Source organism: Xenopus laevis, chromosome 4L (genome assembly GCF_017654675.1).
Source record: "Xenopus laevis strain J_2021 chromosome 4L, Xenopus_laevis_v10.1, whole genome shotgun sequence".
Classification (NCBI taxonomy): Eukaryota; Metazoa; Chordata; class Amphibia; order Anura; family Pipidae; genus Xenopus; species Xenopus laevis.
The window spans coordinates 39,142,351-39,164,850 of record NC_054377.1 but is presented as its reverse complement, the minus strand read 5'-3'; the positions used below and the strand labels follow the sequence as shown (position 1 = coordinate 39,164,850).

Genomic DNA, 22,500 nt, shown 5'->3' with positions numbered 1-22,500 from the left:
GATTCCAAACTGACCCTTTGGAAAAAACCAGCAAACAATCAATTTTAGTCAAAGGATCTGCACAAGTCTGAACTGTATTAATAGGAGGCATTTATAGTCAGAGGTCAGTAGGTTGTAGCAATTAATTTTTCAGGGCACTCTGAAGAATCACCCAAAAGGTGGTCTATTGTATGTATGGAGAATGAAGGCAAGATGCATGGTAGACCATAAACAAATTGCACCTGAACCGGAGTTTAAGTGCAAAACCATTTATCCAAGTCAGACTCCTCGCATGTTTTAATTCCTTAACAAGACAGATTGCACAACCTAGCAGTACAGGAGTATTGTATGACATAACTGTGGACATGATCAGATGAACTGGAATATGCACTAAATACCCCATACACATATTCAAAGAAGAAATGTGGGGTTGTGATCTTTGCTCTTGTTAGGGCTTAGCTGTATCTGAAGAAACTGGAGGGATGTGCTTTAAGATGATCAAATTCTATGCTATGCTTGTTACATGTAAATCTCCAAAACTGCTGGGTCCTTAGAAGAATCACTGGGGATGCCATATGATAGGTAACCCCCAGTGATTGTGAAAGCTTACTGGATACCTGGGCCGGTGCTCCTGTAAGCGAAAAAATGCACCAGCCCGGTGCAGAAGTTCTTCATCACAATCTTTATTCCTCTTCTATTCTGTGGGCACCGGCATGCGTATATGCACTAGAGTGAAAAGTCGACTTTTTGTTTCTAATTTTGGCTCACACTAATGTGCATACACCTGCCCAGACCAAAAATGAAAAGAAGACAGAAGAATCAATAAATATCTTCTACAGAATAAAGATCTTCTACAGAAATACCCTGGGCCAGTGCAGTAGAGGTCACATTTAGAAAGAACACCAGTCAACAGAGTTACATTGCATGCATTTTCCTCATATCCAACTCATTGAATTGGTAGTGGGGTGACGGCACATATAAAAGAGGGATCCTTCTTCCCTCATGCAGCGCTGCTTGTTTTTGCATAGAGGTCGCATTTAGACAGAACTATATACTGTATATTGTCACATAAATAATGCACATTAGGGTGCCAGGACAGCATATGTATGTTGAGTAGATTGTGATCACAATGCACACACAATGGACAGTACACCGGATCCCATTTTGTAAGGCATCGGTCGTCTTCATGGTGATGGTGACATAAGGTACTTTTAAATCAGAATTTTGAGTAAACGGTCATTTCAATTTCCAAGCCTTTGTCAATAGATACGTTTATTTAGGGCCCATGATATACCAGATATATCATACTGGAATTGTAACTTCGTACTATTTTTTGAATTGTATTGTACATTTCTAACAACTTTTTAATTTACTGTTGCCTATTTTATATTTTATTTTCATTTATACTAATTAATTCTGTATACTTTATTACATCTTCTTTTCTTTTTTCACTCAGCATAATTCAAAAATTGTGATTGTTTATTTCTATTCAACCTTACATGATTAATTGTAATATTTGGCATACCAAAATTGTGTTTACACCTTTAATTCTACCACCATGCCATGAGGCGAGACAGCGGTAGTGATACTATGCATGTGGTAATTCTACATTGCTTATACTTTACTCCTCAGAGTCTAGTTTAATATAATGGACTACTAAGACGTGCTCCTAGAGAATTGATTACTGATTTATAAATAACACATCATTTATATTCCCGACCAATAACTGTGGATATATATAATTTCTAGAAGGCGGAAGATGAACTGACGTGATTCATGTTACAGGAACTCTGATTGGATTATACTCCACTGCTGCTGTTCCTACTACAGTCATGTGATGTGACCTTTATAAGTACGTAATTTTCGGACGCTCGGCCTCTTGACAAAGCCACGGTCGGTGGCGAAACGCCTACCGAGGCGCAGAGCTGCATCTGAGGAATGAGTACCCCTCTTCCAGGAACACATAGCGTGCCGAAGGTTGAACCAAGGCAGTAGGGACATCGGGCTGATTCAATAGACTGGAGCGGTCTGTAAAAAACTTTGCATTTTACTCGGGCAGAATATTTCCTTTTGGGACAATCCCCGCGACACACTGTTTACTGTCCTGCGACTGCTGAGTCACTTATTTGGGCCTTGGACTTTACAATTATTCTATAGCAGTTCAACCAAACTGAGTGCATTTACAGTGCACAAACGTTGTTGCAAAGAGCGATCACCAGAAACAGAGCACTGGGTCTGTACGCACAGCGAGGCCCACTCACACCCCAATATTCACAAGCACAATATTGGCCCATAGCCATTTGATCGTGTGATCGACCACTTTGGAAGACCTTCTCAAGCCTATGTCAATTGTGACTTTGCACACCACATATTCACTGGGGTTTACTGGTCCTATGTGATCACAATCTACTCAATATACATATGTTGTCGTGGCACCCTAATGTGCATTATTTATGTGACAATATACAGTATATAGTTCTGACCATTTTATTATAGCATAGAGGTCGCATTTAGACAGAACAGCAATCAACAGAGTTACTTTGCATGCATTTTCCTCATATCCAACTCATTGAATTGGTAATGGGGTGACAGCACATATAATAGAGGGATCCCTCTTTCCACATGCAGCGCTACTTGTTGTGGTTTGTTTGTGGACAACCCAACCCATTACAGCCCTAAATTCCTAACAGTATATGTACACCCCCCCCCTTGAGTCAATTTGCGATTATTCACAGAATACATATATAGCATTTCAACATTGCATAAAATGAATAACTTCCCCTGATTCCCTCCCTCCCCCCGAAATTGGGTGGGTCTAGTACTCATAACAGAAGACCTGGAAATGGTCAGTATTGGGGTAAGTGCCCCTTCAAACCCAGAACTTAGTATTAGTAACTAGGTTTTAGTCATGTGTGGCCGTTATCCCTGCTGGCCTGGTTATAGTGTATTCTAATGGTTTGCCTGGTTAAGTATCAGACCCCATTGTTAGACTCTCAGCTTGGTACTGGCCAAGTGACTCAGCTTGTGCAAAGAAATGTCACTCATGGTGTCCCGAATTTGCTGGAACAGTATACCTGTTAGGTAGGTCTGGAAGAGACAATGCTGTCCCCCTTACTTCAGGATTGGACCTCTGGTAGCCGAGTCTTCAGTGACTGCTGGGGAGCCTTAGATTTTGCTGGTGGGGGGGTCTTTAGCAGAACTTAGTGACTTGTTAGTCTTGCCTCGGACTGTTAGGGGGTTGTCTCCACTGGCCCCTTGCATCTAACCAGTTATCAGCTTCGGTTGGTGTTGTGAAGATATGTGCTCAATCACCATTTAGAATCTTTAGCTGGAAAATATTGTACTGGATCTGTGCCTCCCGCAGACATCTCTTGACTCCCTGTAATGTTGCACTCTGTTTTTGCATGACTATTGAGAAGTCAGGATAGAAGGAGATTTGGGCATTGTTGCGATTTCTCCTTTTTGACAGGTTGCTTTGAGGATTGCGTCTCTCTGTCTCTATAATTAAGGACTTTTAGCAAAAAGGGCCGTGGTGGGGCTCCTGGAAGGGGGGCTCTTATGGGCTCTTTCTACTATGAACACCTTCGAGACCCAGGCCACAAATAAGTCTTTTCAGACAAGTTTCAGAAAATTATTCTGGGTGTTGGCCCTCCGTCCTCTCTGGTAGCCCAATGACCCGGACATTGTTGCACCTATGTCGGTTTTCCAAGTCATCTGTTTTATCCAGTGCTGTTTGGAGTTGTTGTTGCAGCCTTCTTATAGTGTTTGTAGAGGAGTTACTTGGTCGTCTAGAGTGGATACTCTGTTTTCGACCACCATTGTCCTCCTTTACATATTGGAAATCCTGCCTCATTAAAGGGATACTGTCATGGAAAAAAACATTTTTTTCAAAATGAATCAGTTAATAGTGCTGCTCCAGCAGAATTTTGCGCTGAAATCCATTTCTCAAAAGAGCAAACAGATTTTTTTATATTCAATTTTGAAATCTGACATGGGGCTAGACATATTGTCAATTTCCCAGCTGCCCCAAGTCATTTGACTTGTGCTCTGATAAACCTCAATCACTCGTTACTGCAAGTTGGAGTGATCTCAACCCCCCCCCCTTTTCCCTCCAGCAGCCTAACAACAGAACAATGGGAAGATAACCAGATAACAGCTCCCTAACACGAGATAACAGCTGCCTGGTAGATCTAAGAACAACAGTCAATAGTAAAAACCCATGTCTCACCGAGACACATTCAGTTACATTGAGAAGGAAAAACAGCAGCCTGCCAGAAAGCATTTCTCTCCTAAAGTGCAGGCACAAGTCACATGACCAGGGGCAGTTGGGAAATTGACAAAATGTCTAGCCCCATGTCAGATTTTTAAAATTGAATATAAAAAAATCTGTTTGCTCTTTTGAGAAATGGATTTCAGTGCAGAATTCTGCTGGAGCAGCACTATTTTTATTTTATTGCCAATAGATTAGCTGCAACAGTGCAAGCTAAAATGCTATATTTATTCTGTAGAATGTTTTACCATACCTGAGTAAAAAGCTCTATAAACTCTCATTTTGTTTAGTATAAGAGCTGCAGTATTAATGTGGTGTGACATCACTTCCTGCATGAGTCTCTCCCTGCTCTGGGCTCAGATTACAGTAGAGAAGGGAGGGGGGGGAGAGGAGCAAACTGAGCATGCTCTTGCCCAGGGCAATGAGGTTTAAGCTGAAGGCAGGAAGTCTGATACAGAAGCCCATGTGTACACAATAGAAGGAAAGAAATGTCCCCTTCTTTTGACAGGGGACTCAGAGCAGCACTATTTTGGGGGTTTACTGGTATATTTAGATGGACCTTTCTGATAAGGCTTACTTAGTTTTAACCTTTCCTTCTCCTTTAATGATATTTCTATTTTAAGTTCTTCCAGTTGTGCAGTGGCTGTTGTGCAGTTCTTCAGTATTGCCCCCATCAATTCGCTTAGCGTTGGTTCAGGGGGTGTTGGTTCAGAGTGTGGGAAGGCCGGCGTAGACTAACCAGTCCCTTCTTTACTTGGCGCCTGTCGAGAGCTGTTAGTATAGTGTTCCAGCTGGGCTGCTGTATCTTGCTTTGGTTTCTGTCCATATTTGCCCATGTTCTCAGTTTAGTATTTGTGAAGCATGGGCTAACTCGTTATGGTAGTAGGATTAGTGCTCAGTAGGAACTCTGACAGAGGGATTGCAATAGATGTGATCTATTTATATTTTGCCAAAGCTTTTGATACAGTGCTGCATAAATGACTGCTTTTTAAATTAAGGTTTATTGGTCTTGGTAATAGCGTTTGCTCGTGGATATAATACTGGCTAAAGGACCATGTAAATTGGGGTGGTTATCAAATGGTATATTCTCAACTTGGGAGTATGGTTCTCAGTGGGGTCCCGTATGAGTCCACTGAAATACAGTAAGGCCACTGTCATTTTTCATCAGAGGTCAGAAAAGTTGTACAGGCATAGGATCTATTATCTAGAATGCTTGGAACTTCTCTGGATAAGGGAACTTTCTGCAATTTTGATCACCACAACTTAAGTCTACCCAAATCATGGATCTGGGTGCATTTAATGTGAGATTAGCTTGCTGCGTATTATTCTCACATCTTCCACTATGTTGGTATTGTATATTGATATATAACCTGAAAAATTTTCCAAAGCATGCTTGTAAGTTAAAAAATAAGTTTATTACATCTTATAAAACATCAAAAAGTCCCCTTATAGCACCTAACGCGTTTCATGCTTACCTAGCACTTAGTCATAAGCATTGCCTATGACAAAGTGCTAGGTAAGATGTAATAAACTTATTTTTTTAACTTACAAGCATGCTTTGGGAAATTTTTCAAGTTATATGGCTATACCTCTGTTTGGTCACTAGAGGACTCCAGCATCCAAGTTTACTAAAATAGCTTTGATGGTATATATGGACTCTGTAGCTGTGCATACAATTTTGGAGTTCATTTTGACCTGCAGAATTCTGAAAATCTACTTCAGCCTTTTGGTAACTGCTTTCTGGAAGGGTAAAGGAGGGTCAGGGAATTCAGATATCATTGCATATAATGTACTTGGAATGCCAGTACCCTCTGGATCTCACTACAATGCATTTAGGATGCGGAATCATTGTCCTTGGAAGTTACAGTGATCTAATAAAGTTGCCTGTTTTTACAGAAGACTGTGCAGTGTTGTTAATTTCTTCCTTCCTCCACAATGAACATTTATTTCTGTCCAATATATTTTAAACATAAATATGTCTGAATCATCGATACCTGTACTATAGTTTGCCATACATTAGTAACCTTGCTAAGTTAGGCCCCAAAACAAGCCAACTTAATTAAACCAATGTTGAAAAAGATTATAAATTTTAGTATCTATAGTAAAATTATTGCTGTAGAACTGAGCTAGTTGGTGTAAGCAATACAGTATATGTAGTATTTAAGGATATTTAAAGAAGGAAAGGCACCAGTGATTTAAACCAGCGCCTTAACTATAGATGAAGCAGACCCTGCAGTTGTGGTTCCTGGGAGGGGCACAGGTCATCTTCCTCTATAGTCACTTCAATATTTGATAATGTGTGTAACTGCTTCCTGTGAGCAAGTGGACACGCACACATGAGCTCCAGTGCAGAGAGGGGGAGGGTAGATCACACCGGAATCTGAGTAAATCTGGCTGGAATGCTAATTAAAAATGACAAGCATTAGAGGGTACATCAAAATATTATTTTATATTTACCAGCAACTACAGTCTGTAGTAGCCAAATATCCATGTTAGTAGCTGAGGCTAACATCACAGGCTCCAGCATCTGCAGAGAAGCATCATCAATGGAGTTCAAAAGATCTTGATTATCTTCTGTGACTGTCTGTAGGCAATATGCTGTGGATACAAATACAAAAAATAAATTGGTTAAGCTGCATTTTAAATAAGTTGTATTCATGCATCTGTAAGCAATAAATCCCTCACCTGCTGAAATTGCCATATCAGTATTTGTTTGGAACTTGCTCAGACACTGAAGAACAATGTCCACGCAGTTTTCCTTGTTGAATACACACAGTGCTTTACTACTGCTTTCACTGCAAAAGACACCATGCATGGTTAGACAGAATCATTTCTAATGTAAAATAAAAGCAACCAAATATAAATAAAGATTAATATAACAGATGAATGAGTTCATATCTCTTAAATCTGGATAACAGTAGACAGTTATGTTGGCATGGATCTATTAATAACAAGGTTCAGCGTATTGTAGAGCTTTAATAAAACATCAGTGGAACTTTGAAGTTTCTGCCTTCATTATACTCAAATAAGATGGAGTAGATCTAATTTTTTTAAACCTGCCTTCAGGGGTCAACTTGGTGCAACCTGCAGATTCCCAGCTGTAGAGAGCACAGTTGCACTCTACATTAAACATGATAATTTCCATTAAACATATGCAAAAAGAAACTGCTGCTGAAACAGTTAGAAGAGTCATGTGCCTAACCCCTTCCTACTGCTGCAACCTGGGCACGTGCCTCTTACCTACGCCTAGTCCCAGCCTTCCTTTGTAACCTTGATGTAATAGAGATTACAGGATGAAAATCCTGCAGCTGGAAAGCAGACGATAAGATGTTAAAGCAGACTCCTCTCCTGCTGTGGGGCGTCATCCCCTGCTCTCCTCCTATTGGATTCAGTTTCACCGAAGAGGGAACAAACATATAGCCCAAAACAGAAACGAGAGTCCCTCAACTCCCTCGAAAGTGCCATAACCGAAAAATATTCCCAACATGGGAAAAAACTTGAACTTGAGCGGACAATAGTGTTGTCCATATAAAACTAATTCAGGGAGGGAAGGCCTATGTCTCCCAATGTAGGTCAAGAGAAAAAGATTTAACGGTAAGTAAAAAAATCTCTCTCTCTTGCCTATATTGGGGGACACGGGCACCATGAGGATGTCCCAAAGCAACCCCTGAGGGCAGGACACAAACACCTAAGGTGCTCAGTTAACAACAGTCTAACACCTTCCTCCTGAAGCTGGCTTCGGCTGACGCCTGTACGTGAAGCTTGCAGAAGCGTGTTAAGGTGGGCATGGATGCCCAAGTAGCTGCCCTGCAGACTTGCGTGGCCGAAGCTTGATGTCGAACTGCCCACGAGGTGCTGAGAGAGGGTGTGGAATGTGCTCTGATCTTGAATGGAGGTGCTTTTCCTTTCATTGTATAGGCTCTGGTAATGGTGGAATGGATCCACCTGGCTACGGTTTCCTTAGTGTCAGGGCCCGAAGGCGCAGTTTGGAGTGCGGACCAAGGAGGAAGCAACTAGGCAAACACAGTTCGTGGTACAAAGGGTTTAGGCAGAAGAATCGTCAGTTCAGGCAAAGGTCGGTCCAGGCAGCAAGATAACGTGGTCGATATTCCAGGCAAAGGTCGGTCCAAGCAGCAAGATATCAAAGTCGAGGTTTCAGGTAAAGGTCAAGGAATCAATAATAGTAAGCACCCAGGAACTCAGGATAGAAGAACCTATACTCGGGCACTGAGAGAACCTTCTGGCGACTTTAAATAGGTGTATTTTCGCGCCAAAACGCGCTAGATGACGTTACAGGACGTGCGCCAGAATATGCGCCAGCGTCTGCACGTTTTTGGACGCCAGCGTCTAAAGTATGCGTCTGACGGCCGCATGGCTTCTTCTGGGCGCCGCCATCTTGGATGCGCCGAGGACGCCTTACACTTAGATGCTCTAGTTCCCTTTCTTGGACCTTTTAGAAGAATGAACAGGACAACAACTTTCCTTATGTCTTTTGTAGCCTGTATGTAGGTTTTGATTGCTCAGACCGCATCCAACTTGTTCTCTCTTCTCTATGGGACCTTTAGCTCCAGGCAGAGTGATGGTACCAAATCCTGTTTGAGATGGAACTGAGACTACCTTTGGTAGGAAATCAGGTGTTGGTCTAACACCACCTTGTCCTGATGGACAATGGTGAATGGAGATTTGCATGAGAGCGCTGCCAGTTCTGACACTCTACAGGCCAATGTTATCGCTAGTAGGAATGCTACATTTTCCGTGAGTGTAGATAGCGGAACAGTGTATATTAGTTCGTACGGATCCTCCTGTAGGATGGATAACACCAAATTGAAATCCCAAAGTGGAACCGGGCATCTGTATGGGGGGGGGGACTAGTCTAGTTGCTCCTTTGTAGGAATGTTCGCACATTACTGCATAAGGCTAGAGGATGGAAAGAGCAGAGACCTGTACCTTCAGTGAACTGAGTGCCAACCCTTTGACCAGGCCTTCTTAAAGAAAAGACAGTATGTCTCTCTACCCTGGTTTCTGTGGGTCCCTGTTATTGGTCTCACACCACCCAATAAACGTCTTCAGCTGAAAGACTTCCTGGTGTAGGCTCCATTCACCCTGGTCCAGGGTTTCCCTGCTTAGGTAGTCTGCCATCCAATTGTCTACTCGTGAAATGTATACCGCGGAGATTGGTGGTACATTGTCCTCTGCCCACCTTAATATTCGGCTTGCTTCTCTTAGTGCCGCCTGGCTGCAGGTGCCTTGATGTTTTACATAGACGACCACTGTCACATTGTCTGACTGTATTCTCACTTAGTTCCCATGGAGGAGTGGTGTTCATTGTTCTAGTGAGGATCATTCTTAGTTCTCAGAGGTTGATTGGTGTAGCTTCTTGTCCTGGTTCCAACATCTTTGGACTGTTTTCTATGCCAGTACTGCGCCCCCATCCCTTCAGGCTGGCATCTGTTGTAACCACAGTCCATTGGTGATTGGGGAAGGGCTTCCCTGCCATCATTCGATGTGGGTGAAGCAAAAAAGGGCCTTCGCTTGAATGGAGGTTTCTTGTTCTTGGTCTGCGGGAGTAGGGTATTTTACCACCAGTAGCTTGGGATATTACCTTATCTAGCTCTGCACTGAAGAGTTGTTTTCCCTGAAAGGGTAGGCTGACTAGGGATCACTTTGATGTCAGGTCGGCTGACCATGTCTTGAGCCATAAGAAACGTCGTGCTGCTATGGATTGAGCTGATGCTTTGGCAACCAATTTTGCTGCATCTAGGGTTGTGTTTCAAATGTAGGCTATAGTATCTGCTATTTGAGAGAGTAGTAGGTCGGTAGAAGGGTCCTCAGGACCCCAGGATCTGTGCTGCCTGTTCCACCCAAACTTCCATGGCTTTCGCCACCCAGGCAATTGCGAATATAGATCTAAATGCTGTGCCCGATGCCGTGAAAGTTACCTTGCAAAAGCCCTCAAGACGTTGGTCTATTGGGTCTTTAAATGCTGCTGCTTAGATAGTTATCTAGAAAATATAACACTACCATTCCTAGATGACTTTGAACAAAAGCAAATCAATATCCCCTTTCAGAAAAATGAGGTAGAAGTAGCAATTAAGACTTTGAAGAGAGACAAGGCCCCAGGTATAGATGGATTTTTGAATGATTACTACATCAAACATAGAAGCATATTAATCAAACCGTTAATAGAGATGTTCAACGAAGTTGTTAAAGTAGGTAAATTTCCCCAAGAATCTCTGTCAGCAATTATCTCAGTAATCCCCAAAGAAGACAAAGACTTAAGTGATCCAAGCAGTTACCGGCCCATCTCCCTATTGAACACAGATCTTAAAATATACGCCAAAATCATAGCCAACAGGCTAGCCCCATTAATTCCCCAATTAGTAAATATTGATCAAGTAGGATTCGTTAAAGGTAGGATGACTAGTGATGCTACTAGAAAGGTGCTAGCACTTTTGCATGAATTAGGCCTCAGTCGAGGGCCTTCTCTGTTTGTCTCTTTGGACGCAGAGAAGGCATTTGACAGGGTCAATTGGACATATTTGTCTACTGTCTTACGAAAATTTGGGTGTTCTGGTTACCTGCATAAGGCCATAATGGCACTATATATTGAACCATCAGCTAGGGTACTATCTTCAGGTTCTTTATCCAGTCCCTTTACAATTACGAATGGCACACACCAAGGTTGCCCCTTGTCCCCTCTGATTTTTATATTGACATTGGAACCTTTAGCACAGAGAATCAGGGATAATAACCTGATACATGGAGTTAAGCTTGGTGATCTGGAAGTTAAATTAGGCTTATACGCCGATGATATTCTATTATATTTACAAAATCCCACAATATCACTCCCAAATTTAGAATTAGAACTTAATCATTTCTCCAAAATATCTTACTATAAATTAAACAAAAATAAAACAATGGTTTTACCTTGTAATCTAGACTCAAAAACAATTACCTCCCTTAAAAATATATGTTCTTATTCCTGGTCAGAAAAATCAATTAAATATTTAGGCATATACATTACCCCCTCCATATCACAAATATACAAGGAAAATTTTGAACCGTGGATCTCTAGGTTGAAAACACAGTTGGAAGCACTTACAAAGATGGAATTTTCATGGTTGGGAAGAGTGGCAGCGTTCAAAATGATGATCCTCCCCAAATTATTATATCTATTTAGGAATCTCCCCATCAAAGTACCCCCAAGATTTTTTCCCCCATTACAAAATTTACTTAACAAATTTGTTCTTTTTAACAAGGCCCCTAGGTTTTCTTACAAAGTTCTGACACTACATGCCTCTAATCTGGGTTTTGGAGTACCAAACCTAGAACTATATTACAAAGCTACAATCCTGGAACAGTCCAGAGGGATTTGGACAGGTGAGTTGAGCAAACAGTGGATTGAGTTGGAGCAGAGATACAACCCTAGTGTTCCTTATAAGAATCTACTAGAAACAAAACTAACATGGAAGACTAATACTAAAGTTTCAAATACAGTAATAGCTAATACTATAAATACATGGCAAGAATTAGTTAAGAAGTGCTCAGATGAACCACTGGCATCTGAAGTCTCGGTTCCTTTAAATAACTTAATGTATGTAATGAAAAAAGTCTCTAGATAACTGGACTGAACTGGGACTTAGCTCAGTTGATAAATTATTCCAGGACTCGGAGCTTAGGCCTTTTGATGAACTTGTTCGGCAATATGGTCTACCTAGTTCAGATGTACATAAATACAACAAAATCCAAAAATACTTTAAAACGCACAATCCTATATCAATTAAACTTCCCCCTCAGATAAAAAAGTTATTATCACCTGAGAATTCACACCTGAAAGGTACTGCTCTCTTTTACCTAACATTACTAAATAATCAAAAAGGAATACCCCATAAGCAATTAGATAGATGGCAGGAATATCTTAAAGAAGATATAACACAAGAGGATTGGGATCTTGCTATGAGGACATTAAAAAGGTCGTCCCGCTGTGTCTCTCACCATGAGAATCTGCTTAAAATGTTATGGAGGTGGTATATGACCCCAGACAAGATCACCAGGTTTGACCCCAGTGCTTCCCCACTATGCTGGAGATACTGTGGTATGGAAGGAACACTGGAACATGTGTTTTGGGAGTGTCCTAAGATTCAGGACATGTGGAAGGAAGTGGAGAACATACTAAAAAGACTTCCAGTTAACCTATCTCATATTCCTCCTCACATGGCTTTGTTACACCTGAAAGTCATTGACTTACCACCAAGAGAAAGATTTATTCATAACCATGTTTATGTCTCCACTAGAATCCTATTAGCAGAAAATTGGAAACTGAATTATATCCCAAAAATTGAGGAGATAATAAAAAGGGTAGAATTTAATCTTTCTGCAGAAAAGGCGTGGGCAACAAAAATTGGATCTCTAGATTCATTTATGGCTAAAATTAGAATGTGGTCATTGGTTTATCCTGAAACAAAATTATTCATAGATTTAATTGGTTAGTTGTTCTATCTACTATCCTCTTACATATGTATGCATGTATATTCGCCGACTCTGGATGATACTGCTAGAAAGAAGAAGATACTTTCTCACAATGGTAGTGTTATAAGTTACTAATGCAACAAATATGGTTTACAGCAAATTAAGTGTAGTTTTAGTGTAGTTTAGTTGTAGATGTAGTCCTTTTTTTTTTTTTTTTTGTATTGTATGTCACTTTGGGTAATTCACAAAATAAGTATAAGAAAAAGCTCTGGTTCACTTAAAACTTAAATTTATTTCTCTGGAATTTATATAAGGATTGATACAAAGAAGGTGATACCGGAAATAGAGTAAAATGTATTCTGAGATGATACTTTAGCTTAAAGACTATTACAATGTTTTATTTTTGATTATTATATTCTACTTGGACTTCTTAGTTTTTATGGTTCGAAAAGGCCTGCAAGGAGACAATTTGCTTTATATAAACCTAGGCCTAGTTTCTTTCTTTATACAAGAAATACTGTATCTTTAACTATGTTATGTTAAAATGCCGTATAGGTTATTAAGCATTTAAGTAAACAAGGCTATGTACATTATATATATATTGACTTTTATGCAAAGTCTGTATTGTAAAATTTAAAAATTGCCCAATAAAAAACATTGAAATAAATGCTGCTGCTGCGTCCGCTACTGGGATAGTGGTAGTTCTTGACAGCCTGGAGACTGGTGGGTCTACTACAGGTGGTGAAGACCACAAGTCTAAGCATTCCTGTGGAAAGGGATACACTAGGGAAAAGCGATTGGACACCCGTTTTCCACTGGGACTTGAGAATCTCATCCAACTGCTCATTAGCAGGGACTATACAAGAATTCTGCTTCTGTCTCTTGAAGATATTCTTTACTGAATCTATCACAGTGGTAATGTCTTCCAGATTTAGTGTTTTTAATAGAGCCTGAATGAGTCCCTCAATTTCCTTTTTGTGTTCTTGGGGTCTCTGGGTCTGGATCAGGTTCTTGATCAGAGTCGTCCTGTCAGGACCTGTCCCTCCTCATCAGAAGGTATGAGTTGGCCCCCCGGTGAGCCCGGAGGAGAGGTGGTGGGGCACTTCGAAGCAGCTGGACGGTTGTCCTGTGTTTGAGCTATGTTTGACAGACGCTCTAGTACTCTGTCGAGTGCCTCAAGGATGCGGGCCAGATTTTGTAATCCTGATAGTGAGAGAGCGAGTGCATGTGTCAACTCAGTGTCTGAAGTACTGGGGGAGGGTGCAGGTGGGATAGGATTTGTGGATCTACATGCTGAACATACAGGTTCAGCAGAAGCAATATAAGATTTTATTTTGCATACTGTACAGGCAAAATATGACACCAGGGGTGTCTTGCGTGCAGGTGCCTCCTCTGTTCTGTCATTTTTGTCCCCTATGTATTGAGCCTTCTAATTATGAAGGTCAGTTGGCTGGGGAGCAGGGCATTAGAGTACTTCCAGTGTGTTTGAAAGACTGAGCAGAAAAAAGGCAAGAGTAAGTGTATGCTGTTGGAGAGCAGACACTATGGAGACAGTGGGAGGGCAAGAGTAGAGAAAATATTTGCTTGTGGTCAATTCACTGGAAGCAGAGGGTGCTCTGCTGCTGGCTGTGCGCAGGGCTCCTCTGAAAAAAGGCGTGCTTGGTTCCTGGCTAATTAGAAGGTCCTGCCAAGCACCCGGAAGTCACAACGCGAGGAGATAGGCTCGTGGGCCCCGAAGAAATAATATCGCTAGTGGGCGGAGAATGGCAAAGGGCCTGAAAGAGTGAGGATTCCTCCAGAGTACCGGGTTCACGATGGAAGTGGAGAAGTCGGTACATGTCTCTGTGCATGGTCAAGGAGGTGCGATTAGAGCGGGACCCTGCGGCGGGTCGAGATGTTGGCGAGTGTTATACTCACCAGTCCAGCCAGCAGTTCACTTTTGCCCGTAATATGATATTCCCTGTCCGGAACAGAATGGTGCAGCCTCCATGGAGCATGGAGCAGGAACTCAGGGAAGTGTGGAGCTTGCCTGCAGTCCTCCGGGGGGCAGAAAGGCAGATGGGCGTAGATCTGTAGGTATGAAAAAAACCTTGCTAGCTGGAGAGGCTCTGGAATTGTAGTTCACTGGCCCCAAGTGCTTTTAGCCACCATTGTCCGTGTCTTACTTCTGAGAAAACTAAAAGAAACCGATAAAAGGAGAGCAAGGGATGAAGTAAACAGCAGGAGGAGGAGTCCGCTTTAACATCTTAGTGTTCGCTCTCCAGCTGCCAGTATCTTCATCCCCATGGTACCGGTGTCCCCCAAAATAGGCAAGAGAAAAATGTATTTATATTGATGATCCTTTATAGTGGACCTGTCACCCAGACATGAAAAGCTGTATGATAAAAGTAATTTTCAAATTAAACATGAAATTCAAATTCTTTTTTTATTAAACCGTTTAATTGCCGATATAAATTCATTTAAAATTCTCAGCTAAATCAAATATTGCCTGCCCCTGCTTGCCCGTGGTCTTTACTTTTCAACATGGACAGCAGGCTTGATAAAAGTCCAATGTCGGTATGAAACGTTGTGTTTTTTCTGGGTCTTTCTGCTTGCCTGAGGGACAGGTCACTACTTTCACTTTCCATTCAGCACTTGCTAGATGTTACTACACTCCCCACATTCCCCCTCTGTTTTTACCATTTTATTGTGTAACCAGTTCATGGGGATGATATCAGGTCCCCCATTATGTGCACAAACAAGATTTTTAGATGATGCAAGGCTTGCCTTTATAACAGTGTCCATAAAATGGCTCCTGCCTGCTTGCAATAATTATGAATTCCCAGACTGAAGGAAACAAGATTCAAATAATTTATGTGGTGCTAAAAAAGTTTATTTTGCTTGACTAACTTGATTAAATAGGATTTGGAATATTTTTTTAGGTGTCAGGTCCCCTTTAATGTCAAGGTATTTGATCACACAACTTATTTAGTTTGATTACCGTTTGTAAACTAGATAGCCGCAGAGATTATTTTTTCTAATCTAGCAAATATAAACCAGGGATACAGAAGTTAAAAATTGTATAGCATGCAACCCTCTACTTTAATGTAAGAATTTTTCTAATTTTAAACGTTACCATATTTATTACACTGTATCGCCAGTATCTGCAACAAACTATGATTCCGCCTGTCAACATGCATTTCAGACATTCATATAAACAAAAATGGTTAATAAAATTTGCCAAAAATGTTGCATAAATGCAAGATTAATATTTAATTTTGTTATTTGGTCGATGAGCTCATTTACCAGACATTCCACAGCACATTAAGAGCCTGGTTTGCAATATCTTCCACATAGTTTTTGGCCACATCTTTGCTTTTCATTGCAGATTCCATATTGACATCTAAACCTGTTGTACACTGTAAAAAAAAAAAAAAGACAACTGAATAAAATATACAAAAAATCCCAGTCAAGATTTCTGTTGCTAACAGAGATTACAACAAACATTTATAAAGTGTCAACATATTCCACAGTGCTACATAACAGATGGGTGTATACATCAAATATGGACCAATACAGGAAGTATAGAGGGTCTTGCTCAATAGAGCTTTAATCTAAAGGTCAAGGGGGGGGTATGAGACATATGGTTTAAAGTTGGCCAAGATAGGGAGTGGCGCTCATATGTGGCATTGCAGTTAGCAGGTGGCAGTAACATAGAGAGATTTTTGTACTTACCGTTAAATCTTTTTCTCTTGTCCTATATTGGGGGACACAGGCACCATGGGGATGTCCCAAAGCAACCCCTGAGGGCGGGACACTAACTTGTTAACTTTTGACTCCTCCTCCTGCCCTGGGCTTCATCCCCTGCCTCCTCCTACTATATTCAGTTTCAACCGAAGGAGTGTAAGATAAGCAACCCAAAACAGAGAAGGAGTCCTCAACCCCCTCAAAACCTTCAAAACAAGGACTCCCAACACGGAGTAACTATACACAAACGTAATACGTTGCACAGCAGTAAACAGGGCGGGAAGGCCTGTGTCCCCCAATATAGGACAAGAGAAAAAGATTTAACGGTAAGTACAAAAATCTCTCTCTCTTGCCTAATTGGGGGACACAGGCACCATGGGGATGTCCCAAAGCAACCCCTGAGGGCGGGACACTGTAACCCCAAAAGATGATCAGGTAATGACAGCCTGTAACACCTTCCTCCCGAAGCTGGCTGAGGCTGAGGCCTGTGTGTGCAGCCTATAGAATCGCGTGAAGGTATGCGGAGATGCCCATGTAGCTGCTCTGCAGACTTGCTCAACAGACGCTTGATGACGAATTGCCCAAGACATACTCAAGGCTCGTGTTGAGTGAGCTTTTACTTGAAGTGGAGGCTCCTTGCCCTTCACGGAGTATGCTCTGATGATGGTGGATCTGATCCACTTCGCTATCGTTGCCTTGGAAGCTTTAGTGCCCTTCTTGGGGCCACTCGGGAGAACAAAAAGGGAATCTGATCTCCGCATCACCTGTGTTGCTTCCAAGTAGGCTTTGAGTGCTCGAACCACATCCAACTTGTTTAGTTTGGTTTCCAAGGGGTTCCGGGGCTCCGGACAAAGCGAAGGAACTATCAAGTCCTGGTTGAGGTGAAATTCCGAGACAACCTTGGGGAGGAAGTCAGGTGTGGGTCGAAGAACAACCTTGTCCTTGTGGATGATGGTGAACGGGGACCTGCAAGAGAGTGCAGCCAGTTCCGAAACTCTACGTGCAGACGTGATTGCCAGTAGGAAAACAACCTTTTCGGTAAGTGTGGCTAGCGGAACGACTGCAATAGGTTCGTAAGGGTCCCCCTGAAGGACGGAGAGAACCAAATTGAGATCCCATGGGGGAACTGGACATCGATAGGGAGGCACGATTCTAGTCGCTCCTTGTAAAAAAGTCTTGACATGGCTCCGTAAGGCAAATCTTTTCTGGAAGAGAATGGAAAGGGCTGACACCTGCACTTTCAGAGAGCTCAGCGCCAAGCCCTTGTTGAGCCCATCTTGGAGGAAGGACAGAATGTCACTCTGGGAGGCCCGCTGTGGATCTATGTCTCGTTGTTCGCACCAGCCGATGAAGGTTCTCCACACTCTATGATAGACCTTTGCGGATACCGGCTTTCGTGGCGAAGCAAGGTTGGAATGGCTGCCGTGGGGACCCCCGACCTTTTAAGGACTAAGGTTTCAAGAGCCACGCCGTTAAAGCCCAGCGATGAGAATTCGGGTGTTTGACGGGCCCTTGTGTTAGCAGATCCTCTCTTGCCGGGAGATGAAATGGGTCGATGGACAGGTCCACCACGTCGGCAAACCAAGCCGTCTTGGCCAGTATGGTGCCACTAGAATGGTCCGAGTTCCCTCTCGCTTTATCTTCTTTATGAGTCTCGGAAGAAGAGCTAGTGGAGGGAATGCGTAGGGCATGGCGAAGTTCCATGGAATCACCAGAGCGTCTATCGCGAGAGCTAACGGGTCTACGCTTCTGGCAACGAAGTTTTGAACCTTCCGGTTGCATCTGGATGCCATGAGATCCACATCTGGAAGACCCCACCTGTCCACGATCAGTTGGAAGACCTCCTGGTTGAGACTCCATTCGCCCTGGTCTAGAGTTTCCCTGCTCAGGTAGTCTGCCAGCCAGTTGTCGACCCCTGGTATGTGCACCGCGGAGAGCTCTGGAATGTTGTCTTCTGCCCAAGTCAGAATCTTGGCTGCCTCCAGTAAGGATGCGGGACTGCGTGTGCCCCCTTGGTGGTTCACGTAGGCCACAGCGGTCACGTTGTCCGACTGAATCCTCACTGCCTTGCCCCGAAGGAATGGCGAGAAGTGTTGTAGTGAGTACAGAATGGCTCTTAGTTCCAATAAGTTGATCTGGAGAAGTCTCTCCTCTTGGCTCCAACAGCCCTGGGCTGTTCTTTGCCCTAGAACTCCGCCCCACCCTGTTAAGCTTGCGTCTGTCGTGACCACCGTCCAAGTGTGGTTGGGGAAGGGCCTTCCCTGCGTGAAACGGAGGGGGTGGGTCCACCAGAGTAGGGAATTCTGAACCTGCACCGGGATCACTATCAGGCGGTCCAAGTGCCGTCAATCCCTCCGTTGATGCCCGAGGATCAGGTGTTGGAGAGGTCTGGTGTGGAATTGGGCATATGGGATGGCTGGGAATGAAGCGACCATTGTACCCAGTGTTCGCATAGCCGTGCGAAGAGGGACAGGGGTGGTTGATCTGAGTGTCTGTATGCGCGCCTGTAAGACATTGGCCTTCCCTTGTGGAAGGAAGACCGTCGCTCGTTGGGAGTCTAGAATCAGCCCCAGGTATTCTATGGTTTGTGTCGGCCAGAGATGTGACTTCTTGTAGTTGATGACCCAACCCAGAGTCTCCAAAACCTTGAGTGTCTGAGAGGTGTGTGACTGGGCAATCGCCGCAGACGGACCCTTGACAGGGAGGTCGTCCAGGAAGGGTATAACTGTGATGCCCCTGATCCTGAGCTGTTCTAGTGCTGCTGCCATCACTTTGGTGAAGGTTCTGGGAGCGGACGATAGACCGAATGGTAGCGCCACGAACTGCCAATGATTGCCGTTGACATAAAACCTGAGGAATCTGTGATGATTTGGGTGAATCGGTATATGGAGGTAGGCGTCCTTGACGTCTATGACTGACATGAATTCGTTTTCCTCCATGGATGCTAGGACCGACTGTATGGATTCCATTTTGAAATGGAGCTTTCTCACAAAGGGGTTGAGGTCCTTTAGGTCCAAAACCGGTCTCAGGGAACCGTCCTTTTTGGGGACCATAAAAAGGTTGGAATAGTATCCCCATCCTCTTTCCCCTGGAGGCACTGGTTGAATAGTCCCTGCTGAACAGAGGTTTTTGATTACTGAAAGGAACTTTTGCCTTCTGGGAACATTGAGGGGCAGTCGGGATACGAAAAATCTGCGTGGAGGACGATGAACAAAGTCTATGAGGAGACCCTGAGACACTACTTGAAAGACCCAATGGTCCCTTATTTGGTCTTTCCACACCTCTCGAAAGGACATTAGATGGCCGCCTAGGGGGGTCCCTCCGAGGGTGGGTACGCCTTCATGCTGTGGCGGATTTGTCCTGGGAGGGCTTGGCCTGTCCCTTTGAAGACGACCAGTGGGCTCCTTGCTTGTTCTGGTAGCGTTGGCGAAAATTGGAGGTGGACTTGTCCGTTTGAGACTTCGTCCGCTGTCCCTGGCGAAAGGGCCGAAAAAACGGTCTTCTCTTAAAAGTGGTTCTCTTCGCTCTAGTTTGAGGGAGCAAAGTACTTTTACCACCAGTGGCTTGTGAGATGATCTTGTCTAACTCGGCCCCAAAAAGCTGTTTTCCCAGGAAGGGGAGGCTAACGAGTGATCTCTTGGATGTCAGATCAGCTGACCATGACTTCAACCAAAGGAATCTTCGGGCGGCTACGGATTGTGCTGATGCCTTAGCCACCAGTTTAGCAGCATCTAATGAAGCGTCACAGATATAGGAAGTGGCGTCTGCTATCTGTGATAAGAGGGCGTCGGTAGAGGGGTCATCAGACCCAATAAGTTGTGCTGTCTGTTCAACCCAAACTTCCATAGCCTTGGCTACCCAGGCTATAGCAAATATTGGTCTGAAGGCCATACCGGATGCTGTAAAGGTTGCCTTGCAGAATCCCTCTAGACGCTTGTCAATTGGATCCTTGAATGACGCTGCGTCTGCCACTGGGATAGTGGTGGCCTTGGAAAGTCTGGAAACTGGTGGGTCAACCGCCGGAGGGGATGACCAGAGATCAATGCAATCTTGTGGGAAAGGATAGGTTTGGGAAAAACGCCTGGAGATTTGCACTCTGTGATCAGGGGTTTTCCATTGAGATTTGACAATCTCCTCTAATTGCTCATATGATGGAAAGATGTAGGTGGCTTTCTTTTGCCTCTTAAAAATGTTCTTGGCTGGCTCTATAGTTGAATTTGTGTCTTCGATATTGAGCGTTGTAAGTACTGCCTGTATAAGTCCCTCTACCTCCCTTTGGGTTCTAGGAGTGTCCTGATCTGGGTCAGGTTGATCCTCTGACTCGTCGCCTGAAGGAATTTGTCCCTCCTCATCAGAGGGGCTAAACTGTTCCCCAGGGGAATCTGGGGGTGAGATAATGGATCGTTTAGAGGCAGTAGGTCTGTTGTCTTGTGACCTAGTAGGATTAGACAGTCTTTCTAGAACCTTGTCTAAAGTCTCAGGAATGCGGGATAAATTTTGTAGTCCAGCAAGTGAAAGAGAGAGCACGGACCAATTCGGTGTCTGAAGTGCTGGCTGTGTTGGCAGCAGGTGGAGAGGGAGGGTGTCTACACGCTGCGCAGACAGATTCAGACGAAACACTCTGAAATTTGGTGTTGCACACTGCACATGCAAGGTAAGACACTTGTGCTGCCTTGCGAGAAGGTGCTGAGGACTTTGAGGTCCTGGGCTCCTCTGTTTTGTCTGCCATATCGTAGTGGCAATACAGCCTAAACTCCTTGTATAAAGATAAAAGGAGGGGCAGGGGATAACCTGGCGCAGGGCCTTGAGATAGAGCCTGCAAGAGAGAAGGGAAATATTGATTATTCCCAGCTCCCTAAGTCACACGTTTTAGCATAAAGTACAGGCAGCCTAATGCGCATAGGAGCAAGGGAAGCGTGTACTCGCCTGAGATGTTGTCTCTCGAGATGAGGGATCCGGTGTCTCTCTGATGTGGGCGACAGGAATTCAGTCTCAGGAGAGCTGAAGTGCGCAGGAGGTTGCTGGCTGCGAAGCGAACAACCGGAAGTGCGCGTTCCGCTAGTTTGGCGCCAGTGACAATATGCGTGTCACCGCCGCATGGCGCCCAGGGAGCAGAGAGAACCGGAAGTGAGCGCCGGAGAGTTGCGCTGAACGAAAGAGCGCTGTGTGACTGTAGAGAGAGTGAGTTGGGCCTTTAGAAGGGGGGAGAGGCGGACATAGGTAATATAGATATACTCACCCAGTCCATCCAGCCGTTGAGTGCCCATGGAGGTTGGAAATCCCTGAAGATATAAAAAAATTTATATATCTTGCTAAACACAAAGAAACAATAAAATAAATGTGAATAGCAAGACTGGTTCAGACCTCCGTAGAGCGGAAACACAGTCACAGGGAATGAGGGGAGCTAGCCTGCAGACCTCCGTAGAGCGGAAAGGCTGTTGGGCACGGGATCTTTTTTAGGTTGGAACCTAAACAGCTGGGGGGACGCGTGAAAGTGATCAATGGTCCCCATCTGTGGCATGATCATAACCGTGGTCCTTGATCAACTGCTCCAGCCACAAGTTTTTCTGTGTCTTCTCCTCTGAGGACACTAAAAGAAACTGGATATAGTAGGAGGAGGCAGGGGATGAAGCCCAGAGCAGGAGTCAAAAGTTAACAAGTTAGTGTCCTTTTCCAAGCTGCAGGATCTTCATCCCCATGGTGCCTGTGTCCCCCAATTAGGCAAGAGAAATAGTGTTTACTGAAGTGTTTCTAAGATTCTCTCACAGATGTTTTAAGACATTTTGTAAAATGCAGAGAGATTGAGATAAAATCGTATAAAATACAGAAGGGAATTCCAGAGACCAAGTGCAGCTCTATTATCTTTTCTTTAATATGAAAGAATGGGTCAATCACAAAATATTTCACTCACACAGTCCAGGGCCACGAAAAGATCTGATGCCGGAGACCGGATAGAAAATGGTTTTCAGCATCATTTTTAAGAAATGATGAGACAGAGCATAGGAACTGCTGGCTGCAAAATACAGCTCTTGGCCAGCCTAAGGAAGTGGTTGAGA

The 22,500-nt window shown here is 43.7% G+C and overlaps 1 protein-coding gene across 2 annotated transcripts in view; it reads right to left on the bottom strand.

The window, feature by feature from the left end:
* Window positions 1-22,500, bottom strand: part of LOC108713990 (HEAT repeat-containing protein 3) — a 61,439-nt gene that overhangs the window by 24,181 nt on the left and 14,758 nt on the right. For both annotated transcript variants that reach the window (XM_018257779.2, XM_018257778.2), the window contains exons 4-7: window positions 16,004-16,116; window positions 6,935-7,044; window positions 6,707-6,847; window positions 1-15 (exon numbers count right to left, since the gene is read on the bottom strand). The exon at window positions 1-15 is cut by the window's left edge and continues 263 nt beyond it. In XM_018257779.2, the coding sequence (XP_018113268.1) occupies window positions 1-15; window positions 6,707-6,847; window positions 6,935-7,044; window positions 16,004-16,116 (379 nt within the window). The remainder of the gene's footprint in view (window positions 16-6,706; window positions 6,848-6,934; window positions 7,045-16,003; window positions 16,117-22,500) is intronic.